The 12,391-nt window shown below is 39.0% G+C and overlaps 1 protein-coding gene across 1 annotated transcript in view; it reads right to left on the bottom strand.

The window, feature by feature from the left end:
• Positions 1-3,746: 3,746 nt before the first annotated feature.
• The window catches only part of UBL3 (ubiquitin like 3), a 60,410-nt gene continuing 51,765 nt past the window's right edge, over positions 3,747-12,391 (bottom strand). The window contains exons 3-5 of the mRNA XM_035900328.1: positions 10,116-10,202; positions 5,867-5,944; positions 3,747-5,454 (exon numbers count right to left, since the gene is read on the bottom strand). Coding sequence (XP_035756221.1) covers positions 5,402-5,454; positions 5,867-5,944; positions 10,116-10,202 — 218 coding nt within the window. The 3' untranslated portion in view covers positions 3,747-5,401. The remainder of the gene's footprint in view (positions 5,455-5,866; positions 5,945-10,115; positions 10,203-12,391) is intronic.

Raw genomic sequence — 12,391 nt, 5'->3', positions numbered from 1 at the left:
CCGGGGTACGGGACACGCTTGTCCCATGCAGGCTGGGGCCCGTGCACCTCGTGGAGCTGGTAAGGTGCCAGAAGTACTTTTCCTCTAGGAGCTGGGCTCTTCATTGAAAGTTAACGTCATGTCTGAAGGACAAAAGTTGCTACCTCGTTGAGAAAAAATCTGGCATCACCCATTACGATAATTCTGTGAATTCTGTCAATTTTCATTGACACAATGATCCATTTTCCTTTTCAATCTTGCTCAGCTCTTCTCCTCAAATTGCTTCTGGTGGAAGTGAGTGCCATTGATTTCATGAAAAACATTTCTATCGGATTTGAATTTGTCACCTCTGCTTCAAAGATAAACGTAAAAACCGGGCCAATAAAGCTACAAGACAAAAATAGAAGTTCTCCATCCGTTTTCTCAGTGTTAGTCATAACTGGAGCTATTTTAATCTCTCATTCTCTTCCATCTCTCTATAACATTTCTGCTGTCTCATTAGTTTTGTTATCATTTTCCAAACCCTATGGAACTTGCAATACAAAGCGTTTGCCTACAATGCCCAGTGCTCAGTCCCGAACTGATCCGAGTAATTTTAAAACTCAGAGTTGTGCGAGTACTTTGCTTTCTCTAACCATGCCGTCCTTTACATTCAAAATTGAACTTTGTTTGTCACTGTGATCCATTCCACGGTACCACAAAATTTTCCTTATTTTTGTGAGCGTATCTTTGATAACTTTCACCATTTTCCATCTCACTGGTCATGCCTTTTCCAGATCAATTTTAAAAAGCCCTTATCAATTAAAAAAAAAAGTCAATCATAACTATTAGAAAAACACAGAGTATAAAGAGGTTTTTTTGACAGTCTAGTATAAATTAGTATGCAAATTAGCTCTTACATTGTAAAACTCTTCACAGGTACATACACACGGCACAGGAAGACAATTCTGCTACTACCTTATGAGGATTTTTAACAACTTATTATCACGAACCATATATCACTCTCTTCTCCCAGGTAACGGGTGATAGGATGAGGGGAAATGGCCTCAGGTTGCGCCAGGGCAGGTCTAGGTTGGACATTAGGAAAAATTTTTCACCGAAAGGGTTGTCAAGCACTGGAAGGGGCTGCCCAGGGAAGTGGTGGACTCCCCATCCCTGGAGGTATTTAAAAGAAGGGTAGACGAGGTGCTTAGGGACATGGTTTAGTGGTGGGATGGCAGGGTTAGGTTAACGGTTGGACTTGATCATCTTAAAGGTCTTTTCCAACCTAAACAATTCCATGCTTCTGTGATTACTGTCAGCCTCTTGGATAACAACAAAGGCCTTTTACTGCACTCAGAAAATAAGCTTGATACTGACAAGTTATGGCCAAGATAGGGTATCTAGGAAGAATCCAAGTACTTCAGAAGAAATAAAAAGAGTAGGAACACTCCTTTAAGAATCTTAACTAATCTCGGCATTTCCTCTGATTCAAGCACAGAAGTCCCATCGGTTTCAGTGTTGCAACTGCTGTTAATGGTCAATTCGGACAGCGCTTACAACCCCAAACCTGCTTAAGCTTACCCGTTTCATTAGCCTAAAGCTAGCGGGAGAATTCTAGATGGAGAAGCAGACCCATCTTCCTATTTGCTTCTTGAAGTAAGATTTGTATAAGGAATCTTATCAGAGCAGACACAGAGCCACAAACTGCACACACTTTGCTTCCCCACAGAGCAGCAGTAGAAAAGCCTGACGTTTGGCCTGCCCAGGAACGGCTGCCTTCCTTCTTACCTGTAAGAGAGGACGGAAGCTTTTTCAGAGTGCCGAGTATTTCTCTTCTAAATGAAATCCCCGTTCCTCCTGCTGTAAATGCAGTGTACTGAGGAAAGCAGACTGCAGAGATCACCGCTGCGTTAACAGCGATGCGGCGCCTTAGCGAAGCCTGTAACGTTACAGTGGCCGCACTTTCTTCCTCCGGCAGCTGAGTTCATCCCCAGGACTGCTCCAACAGTCATTTTTTTTGCCACTATTTAAGAGAACAGAAGTTCCAGAGTACTTCCATTGCTACCAGATATTATTTCTCGCATGATGTGAATATTAATTTACGATCGCTAACACACACAATGGTGTGGGAGACAGATGTGCTCCCTTCACGGTATTTCAGAGTACGAAGGGCTCCAATTCATCCTCTCCTTCATGACATCTATTAACTCATCCACGGGGAAAATATCACTTCTATCTAACAGCGAAAATCAAATGTCAAACTCTCCAACATATTATCAGACCGTCCAACAGCCTGACTCTGCAAAGACTGAGCTTTAATCTTTATGGGGCACAAGGATCCTCTTGACTCCAGTCGACACAGGAGAGAAGCGTATGCGTGAGCTTTAGCAAGGCTGAAGAAGCCGGGATGAAGAGCTACGGCCTTTGTTTTGGCACATACACAATCCACAATACAAAGCGTCCAAGGAAAAAAGCACAAATCTTTTAGCAATTCTCCCCCGCAGTTTTCCACCAGCCTCATACCACAACAGAAATGCTCTGCGATGGGCAGAACTCTGATAATTTGCAGGAAAATGAGGGCAACAGTTCCACCCGCTTTCTGCGGGAGTTATTTTGGCAAGCTCACGCTTTAAATGCCAAGCAGCGTTTCGGGATTTGCTCGGGCATGCGCGTATATGCGTCTTGCTCATCTCAACAAAAGGGAACTCCACATACTTTGCTGTACAGACTCGCCAAGTATTTTAACTGGAAGCTAGTGGATTTTCATGTATTTATACTGTATTAAGTACCTAGCTGCTTTTTCAAACCAAGGTTACATTTCAAACATCCATTTTTCAAAATCACTGCATCTGAAAGACTTGTTTAACTAACAAAACACGTCCTGCCTCAGCCCGTTTCCTTTTCTCATATTGGCATAGCCATTTCCCATCTGAGCCTGCGTTATTTAGGGGGTCAGCATTTTGGAAAAAGGAAGTTTTATTTTATAGTTAAAGATGATAACGTGCTCTAGTAGCTTTCTCAAGCTGATGTTCAGAAAACTTTTTTTTTTTTTTAAATAAGGTTTGTGTCCCTGTCGTTACTTATTTAGCAACTGCATTGCAGAGCACAAGGAAATTCCGTCCCCCCCCAAGATTCACGTAGGCAATGAGCAAATTATAATGGCATCATCTGAGTTCCCGACACCCTAAGAGGAACGCATATGCTCTTCGCTGTAAGTAAGTGAAGCCTACAAAAACTTACAGTATGAGCACGCAACTTCCGTGAGGTACCCCAGGCTGCGACACGGCTGCACATTTGCAACTGCAACCGTCCACACTCACGCGGGCAGCCCAGGGAAGTGGTGGAGTCCCCACCCCTGGAGGTATTTAAAAGACGGGCAGGCGAGGTGCTTAGGGACATGGTTTAGTGGTGGGATGGCGGGGTTAGGTCAATGGTTGGGCTTGATGATCTTGAAGGTCTTTTCCAACCTAAACGATTCTATGATTCTATGACAGAAAAAAAACAAACCTCGAGGCCACTTCTTTTGACGTGATAGGAAAACAAAACCGAAGTGACAAATCCCATTAGCAGTTTTCAGCAGGTTTTGTCCCCCTCTCTTTTTTTTTTTTTTTTAATAAATAAAATGGAGTCCTTGCTTAGTTTCCAGATTAAGAAGTATTATTAAAAGTAGTTACAGACCCAATTACAACCCTTAGAACGCCACCAAAATGCACTACAATATTCTTTTATTTAGTTTACAGAAGAGTCTATCAGTACAGGTTGCAGAAAGAAAACGTTTAGTGCTATTTACAATTTGTTTTAAAACTCTGCTCTATACAAATTTAATTCTGATCAGTATGAACAATATTTTTGTAAATCTACTGCATATAAAGCATTTCATCAAAGCAGTAACAATGAATAAAATAACCTGATTACATTTGAATGATGCCAATCATTCGAAAAAACGATTACACAGAACATCTGTAAGAGTTGTGGACACTTAAGTACAGAACACAATGTCAACCTGTGACTCATTTTTTTAAAGGCTAAACTATTTATATGGAATATTGTTCTATTATACTACACGCCAATCTATATTTAACTTCTATAGTTATGTATTTTATAAGATTTTTATTAAATATATTCTACACATATTTGTAATTTCACCCAGGAAGAATTCCTCCCCAGTGAAAAAATATAAAATCTTTTATATTTTTTTTATTTTTATTTATTTTTATTTTTTACAGGTTTAGATGAAACTAGCTCATGCTTTAGTGCTGTGCAAATTTCTTTAGCATATCAACGTTTAAATTATTGATATGAAATAAAAAGAATGGCATCCTTTTTAATTATGTATGCCTTCAAAAATCAGCTTCTGATTTTAATACAATTGCAAGCACTAATACCAAATGCAGATTACGTAAAGAAACAAAACTAGTACTATGGCAGAGGTTTTTCTTTTTGCTTTTTAAACTTTAATAAGTCCCTTGAAGTCTCTAATGAGTAAGCATGACACTGGACACTAAGGTACAGATGAGAAAATGACTGAAAAACACCAATTGCCAATATTCAAATACATAAAATTGATTAGTAAATGATGTTTTCTAACATTTATGCACAATAATAAAAGCCTATGAGCTACAGGAAATTACCCCTCCCATATTAAGGCTAGGAAATGCACTCTCTGCACTTGTTTGTGCTGTCTGAATAAGCACTCAACTAACGTATGAGATCAGAGTGCACGCAGTAACGAAAAAATCAGTTTCGTCAGCCCTCTACAGAGTGCTTTTAAATTACAGGCACATAGTTTTTTTTGTTTGTTGCAGTGAAAATATATATAGTTAGACTTGGTTTAGTTAGTATTCTGTGCCAGTTCGGCCACCAAGGTTGACTTAGGTAGAATTGTATTAACAGTTTTTCCTTTGATTTGGCCATAAGTGAGATTTGTTTTAATTACAGGTATACTATTTTCCAGTGTTGCATTATACATTGTAGGTTACTACTAGGTATCTCAAATATCGTTAGAGATCGTTGATGAGAAATATACTGTCAACCATATTTAGTGCAAATTGCATCTAGAAAGTTTGACTGGTTAGAGCCGGTTAATGGAGATTTTTGTGGTAGCAAAAATGATTCCTGCTATGGAAAAGGACACATTAACTTTTCTGGAGATTGAATTCTTTCAAGAACTGATGTACTGTAAGATTACTCAACAAACAAAAAGCAGGAATTTCAAAAAAAAAGAAAAAAGAAATTGTTCATAGATCTTTCTCTTTTTTTTTTTTTTTTTAAAAAAAAAAAAAGACTAACGAGACAGTGTTCGTGTAGTATTTCAGTTCCATGGATTTACAGACAGGCTCTTCCTACAGGTGTTTGAAGCAAGGTAGGGCCTCTTCTATTCCAGCAGCATGAAAGACAAAGACTATATTACATCACACTTAGCAAGTAAAGCTAACAGGGTTTACAGGATTACACAGCAATTGCTTTCTCCAGTTTTTTCACGGTTCCTTTGACCTGTGGAGCAAGAAGAAAATTTTGCTTACATGCCATTTCTAAAGTAATTAGGTTGTTTTGTATGTGGGTATGCTTGATAAAAGTATGGGTTTTATTATTTTTAGTTAAAAAAATATTTATTATTATACATATGCATACATAAGTCAAAAATAATTCAGGAGTAGTTTTTAACAATAAAAATAAAAGCTTTCAAGGTTTGAGTAAATGTCTGCATTTTACAAAAATGCTAAACCAGAAAGTTAATTTCTTAGTTTTCTATAAACATGTACAAAAGCATTCCATCATTTGCTTCGCAAAAGACCACAAGGACTTGACTTTTCTCTACTATGAAATATTCGAAAAGCCTTTAAGAGATCCGACCGCTCTGCCATGTACTTGAGTGAGAAACACCTCTAGTTAGTGCACACCGTACCTTGAGAGTTTGGCTCTGGCAATGTCTCTCTAGCCACCAAATGCATCACCGTTGTTTTGCCAAAAGGAAGTTTTAATGCTGCAAAATGAGAAAGGGAGATTTATTAACGCATTACAGCAGTCGTCCTTCTTCAAAACACCCAACTGAAAGTTGCATCTTGCCTTTTAATTCTAATCTGTAACATCAGCTGCATGTGAAAAATATCAAATGTAAAACATTTTAGATCAGGTAAGGTAGTTCTCACAATGCTGCGTTTGTGAGCTTTACTAACACGAAAGAACAAAATCTGAGCTTTCCACAACTCGTTCTGCTTGTTTCTGAAACAAACCAGTATTTTTCACATTCTCATTTAAGTATACCAACACAGTGCTGTATTTATGGATTCAGCACTGTAGTGTAATATGAATCAAAACTTCTAGACTCCTTGAAATGAAAATATTTTCTGTTGCTCACTGTATTTAGCAGATTCTCATTGCCAGATTCAATACTCTGAACTTTGACTTCTTCCAATTTTTTGGGGGGGAACGCAATTATTTTTACAAGTTCTTTACATAACTTTAGTCTTGTTTCCTCTCTCCAACTCCTAACATTAAGCATATTTCTTGATTATTTCTCTGAGAAATGTATGGGAAAGATGCTGTAAGTTTTGTCACCTCTCACTTAAGAGAGGAAAAAAAAGTTAGCAATAAATATTAACAAGAATTTAAACCTAAATACACAAACCATTCTGACTTGAGTAGAATTTTTCCTCTTAAATTCCATTTAGGTCTTCTATTTTTACATACAGTGCACCACGGCATTTTAAGTGAATAAATGAATAACGAATGTCCAATAAACCTGAAGGTAACTGAAGAGAAAAATGCCCCTCTCTATTTTAGTCACTACAGCATAGATACAAAATTCAGTAATAAAAAAAAAAAATAAACCTAATATTTGGTTACTACATTTATTCAATACAAGCCTAGCTACAACATTGCTATTAAATCATGTTCATTGTCTATGTTTTTGTTTGCAAAAGTGCAAGTTATGATTAAAACACAGGTGTAAGCATACGGAGAGATACACAGCTCCACAAGCTTGTCTGAAGTAGCTGTACTTTGGGAAAAGCCATCACTATAGAAAGTCAGATCTGGAAGTTGCTTAGTCTACTTGAAGCGCTGCCCATGCCTGCAACTAGAAGCTATTGATAGCTTAAAGTCTGACAAGGATGAAGTATTTTGGGTACCTGATTCTGTGATACAACTGAAAACTCTGCAAAGAGTGTATCAGCAGTCTGTTAAACTCAATGGGAAAGGACTGTCTTCGTGACATGAACTCTTAAGAAGCCATTACCAGAAAGAGCAAAATACTACAAACCAATCACATTAGGGACATCTTTCACACTATCAAGACACTTGAGGAGACTTGATTAGCAAACTGTGGAGATTAGTTAATGGAAATATTAGCATACTTTTATTTGATTACTATAAATAATTAATTTCAGCTAGTCGTTCACATAGTTCTCACAAGTTCTTCTTAGCAATTTCCAGTTTCTTGCTTGGAGCACCATGACAGAATCCGAGCACCCTAACCAATGCTCTGTAATCCTTTCTTACTCTTGTCTTTGTTCTCTCACCCTCTTCCCTTCCTCTCACTTAAACTAAACTTTTATTTAATTCCTTCCCCATCTGTTTAATCCCACTTTTATTCCAGATTTTCTACTGTCAGAATTTACTTTTTCCCCCTCTTTTGGTATGTGTATGGCACAGGGTGGGTTGGCTTCCCTTCCCCTCTCTCCAATAAATAAGCAAGTAAAATGCTACTGATTACCATTTATCTAACAAGAAATGGAGAACTGTCAATTATGTATTACCTCCCTAATTAATATTATTTCAAACGCAAACTCCAGACCAAATATTTAGCTAAAGGACGACATTTCCTTTGGAAGCTGCACAACAGACTCTGACTTGCCAGCTCACTCCCCAACCCTTCACGCAGGCAGGACACAACACAGCAGCGTGGCTCAAGCACCATGGGCAAGAGTGGCACAGCAAGCTTTACACGGGGGTCTGGTTTTCTTTACCACTTCCAATGCCATTAGCTCTCCTGTTCTTGTAGTGACGGTCCATTCAGAGAAGCTGGCAAAAGAAACTGTTTCTTCAAAATCAAATTTTCCACTCAAAAGCCAGTTTTTTCCTATCAATTTGTCATTTTTTGATGCTTCTTAGTTTAAAGGAGTCTCAAATTCGCAAGACACTACGTAGACATGTGAGGTTACAACTAGAATGTTACAATATCATTTTTAAATGTGAATAAAAATGGACACCCCCACCCCCATTTAAAAAAGAAAACACTGAACTGCTTCCTTGGAAACTTTTGTTTCTCTAGTTGATAAAGTAACTTTCAGCACACAGTAGGTCCAAATTCCAGTCAATATTTTGTAATCACCTAAAGTAAATAAAACACTAAGTGCTATAACTCCAGTTATAGAGAGCTGCAAACAGAAAGCTTAATGGAACTTTATAACAGCATAAGAAACAAAGTATGGTATTTAGCAAGAAATTCCCTCCCCCTCTGCCCTCCTCCCTCTTTTAAAGATCTCTAGTTCACTTTGGGTTACATCTAACGAACACAACAAACTGAAGTAACAGCCTTTTCAGGCTGCCTCATGAATTGCTGTTCCCCTCTCAGCTGTATAATCTGACTCCAGATAACTTCATTAGCACTGAAGTAAGCCAATGTCTCAGGGATTCTTTTTCTTAAAACAATATAGCCACAAAAAGATCTTTGAAAAACACTAATATACATGTAAGATCCTTAGGGTAAAATAATGAGGATTAAATTGCAATGCACGAATGATTAAGAATGAACCCAAGTAAGTGTTCAAAACCCATAGACCTGAGTTAATGCAAGAGTCAAGAGCATGCAGCTATTACTTTTCACCTTAACTCGTTAAACAAAATATGAAATGTATTAAACAAATATTCAAAGTTGTTTCAGCTTTAGACAAATGTCACTAAAGGGAACAAGCATGGGTGGTCAAGAGCAACACCTAGAGATGAAAGACAAAGAAAATCCCTGGAAAATGTAGGGTAAGACTAGCATCTCTGATTGCAGAGATGATCCAAGACTAAATTACACTTGTCTTCCAACCCTACTCCAACTGCTACTGGCTGCACTCATTGGCACCCGGTAAACATACAAATTAAAGAGTGAATAAAAATTTCAGAATTCTCTCAGCTAAATTGACAATGATCTTGCTTGTACATATAGCAGCATTAAAAATTGATTTATATGGAGAGTAAATCTATTCTAAAAGTACATCACTAGCCAGCATCGGTAATGGTAGAGAGCGATCAATGGCCACATCATCCCTGTCACTTCTTCATGGAAAGATCACCATAAGAAGTCCAGAAATATTCTTTCAGGTTCATCTTAACTTCAAAAACATTTAATTGGTGATTTTGTATCATGTTTTCCTCTCTGTATTGCACTCAAGTACCAAATGCATGAAAAATCTGAACATATGGAGAAAGTAGAAGAATTAATTTATTTGTAAACTGGCACAGAGAAGGGAGTCTCATTTTGTCTAGTCATTGATACAGTTGATATTCACACCAGCAACTTCTACCTACAAAAGGAAAGGTTTTTGTTACAAATTTGCATAGTAGCTCTATCAAAGATACCCACCAAAATATATACTTGTGGGTAAAAACTTGCCACAAGGGGGCATAGTTGAATTGTATTTCCTTAGCATATGACTGAAGCCATTTACTTTTGTTTTCGCATAACTATGCAATTGTATCCCTGGGAGAGCACTGGACAGCAAGAATGCTTCCCCTCATTCTTATTCATAGGGTGTCTTCCCTCATTGCACTAAGATTTAAAGTATTGTTTAACCAATTATCGTAAAGTTTATCAAACAACTTAAAATACTTCAGACATTTATGAAGTAGCTTACCCTGCAAGTACAATGTAAGAGAGGTGACACAAAATATTACATTTAGAAAGACAACAAATTAAAGCGGCGTTACCGCTTCTTTAGGCAAGAGGAGACTTGACTTAGCAGGTGGTACCTCCTAAAGTTTAACAGCTAGTGGTAACAAGATGGAAAAACACACAATAAGATACAATGCCACTCTATGCAGAGGAAAAATAGCATATAGCAAACCATACTGTGATCTGGAACAGTAAAGTAGTATTTACTGCACTGTAAATAAATATCCCCTTTGCCTAGCTGTAACATGCATAATGAAAATTATTTTCATACCTCCTAATGTCACATTGCCATGAAGAAACCTCCCTTGATAAATAAGCCGCAAGATATTTGGACTGCTGACTTGTTCTTCTTCCCAGTCTGAAAAGAAGCGAGAGAATTTTCACCATTACACTGTAATAAAAACGTATTTTGTTACTTCTCTGACCTTTACCCAGGAAGAAAACTAAGAACAGGATCTCTTGCATGAAACGCTGAAGAAAGGGCATAGGCTGAAGATACACAAAGGTAATTCAAGGCTAGCACTCCTGAAATCAATTCTTAAGTTTATTATTTGACATTGGGCATTGAAAGACATAATTTTATGCCTGCAAGCGTAATTATTACTAACTAACTTCACAGGTTGCATGAGATATTTAGCACATACGCAAGTCCTACACAAACCATTTTGTAAATGCAAGTTGCTTCCTGAGGCTTAATAGCCACTTGGCTAAAACTGCCTTAGTTTCTTCCCATTCAGAAGATTCTCAGGCCATCCTCCCTCTCACCAGCTAATTGCCTAACTGGAGCCCCTCTCCAGCAATGGGGAGCAGCCGAACGCACAGCCGGAGCGGAGCGCGCGCCATGGGGTCATTTGCAATAGGGCTCCCAGATCACAGCACTGGAAACGCTCTGCAGGCTGCTCAGCGGCGTTCGATGATGGCCAGATCCAGCCAGCTACATGTCCAGAGGGGACAGTGGCCCGAGCAGCCCCGGACGGTCATGGCAGAGAGCCTGAGCAGAGGGCTCTCACAGAGTGGACACTGATGTATTTTAAGGAACTTCTCAAAGGAGAATCTGGATGGTTTTACGTGGCAAACAAGGATTCGGGAAAAGCAAGCACGCATTTTCCTATAATGCATTTCTTATAATGCTTAAGCTGTCGTAAATAATTTATAAGCTTAAATGATCTTTTCATACTCTTTTACTGTTCCCTGTCACAACGGGAACAACAAATAAATCTACACTTTGCTTTCAGAACAAATATCATAAAACCTTGCAATGTTGAATTTAAATGGGCTCTCTCTGAGAATACAGTGTGTTCTGTTTCTTAGCTGACCAGATATCTGACAACAGCTGTTCACAAATGTTCTCTCTTTCTGCTTTGGTGGCGTTTATACACCAAAAATGAATATTCAGCAAGGGATCGCGACAGGCAACAGAAACCAACCTGTTCACTGGGAACATACAATTAAGATACAGGCAGTGGCAACTGGCACCACAAAAGGAGAAGAACTGAAAAGCAGAGAAGGGGAAGAATTTAAAACAAAAGACACGGCTGCGGAGAGTGTACGGAGAGGCATCTGGTGCAAAAAAGCAAGCAGGCAGAGACGCAGGCAGCAGGAGCCATGGCAGCCCCAGCGCTGCACAGAACACGGCGGAGGCAGGGCTGGTATCAACAGCAGAGGCTGGAATATCCCCGGGTGCTGCTGTCTGCCTAGTTTATAAGATTAGAACAAATTAGGCAACTAAAGCTATTTGAATTCCAAGTATTTCCACTCAGGGTCCAATTCAGTTGTCTTGTAATTCAAGCACATGCCCCTTCTGCTATGCTGTGAAGTGGCTACATTAAGGACTGAATTATCACACTGCCAAGGTGAATGATTTTCTGGAAGATACCAGATTTTTTTTTTTTTTTTTTTTTGCTCCATACAGTCTGAACTCCTCTATACTATGGCTGCAAAAAGGAGAAGTTCAGCCAGTTTATAGTGCCATAATGACGTAAAACAGCAACCAAAAGAAGAGAGAGTATATTTTGGCACAGGTGTTTGCTCATTGTTAAGCTGCCAATTTAGCCAACCTTTTAATTTTTGTTTCTTGGCTGGCAGTCTGAAACAGTTCTTTCTGACAGGATTTCAAATTTTAATTTCCACTGATTATTAAATGAGCCAAGGAGAAAATATTTACCTATGATTTTTTTTTCAGTTCAGCGGAAAACTGCTGTACCAGAAAAAAAGTTACTATTGTAACTGTTGTGGCCAAGAAGGCCAATGGCATCCTGGCTTGTATCAGGAATAGTGTGGCCAGCAGGACTAGGGAAGTGATCGTGCCCCTGTACCCAGCACTGGTGAGGCCACACCTCAAACACTGGGTTCAGTTTTGGGCCCCTCACTACAGGAAAGACATTGAGGCACCAGAACATGTCCAGAGGAGAGCAAGGAAGCTGGTGAGAGGTCTGGAGCACAAGTCTGATGAGGAGCGGCTGAGGGAACTGGGGTTGTTTAGCCTGGAGAAGAGGAGGCTGAGGGGAGACCTGATCGCCCTCTACAACTGCCTGACAGGAGGCTGTA

This window comes from Egretta garzetta, unplaced genomic scaffold (genome assembly GCF_000687185.1).
Source record: "Egretta garzetta isolate BGI_Z169 unplaced genomic scaffold, ASM68718v1 scaffold40, whole genome shotgun sequence".
Lineage (NCBI taxonomy): Eukaryota > Metazoa > Chordata > Aves > Pelecaniformes > Ardeidae > Egretta > Egretta garzetta.
Note: the sequence above shows the minus strand (reverse complement) of the source record. Positions and strands in the feature narration are given on the sequence as shown.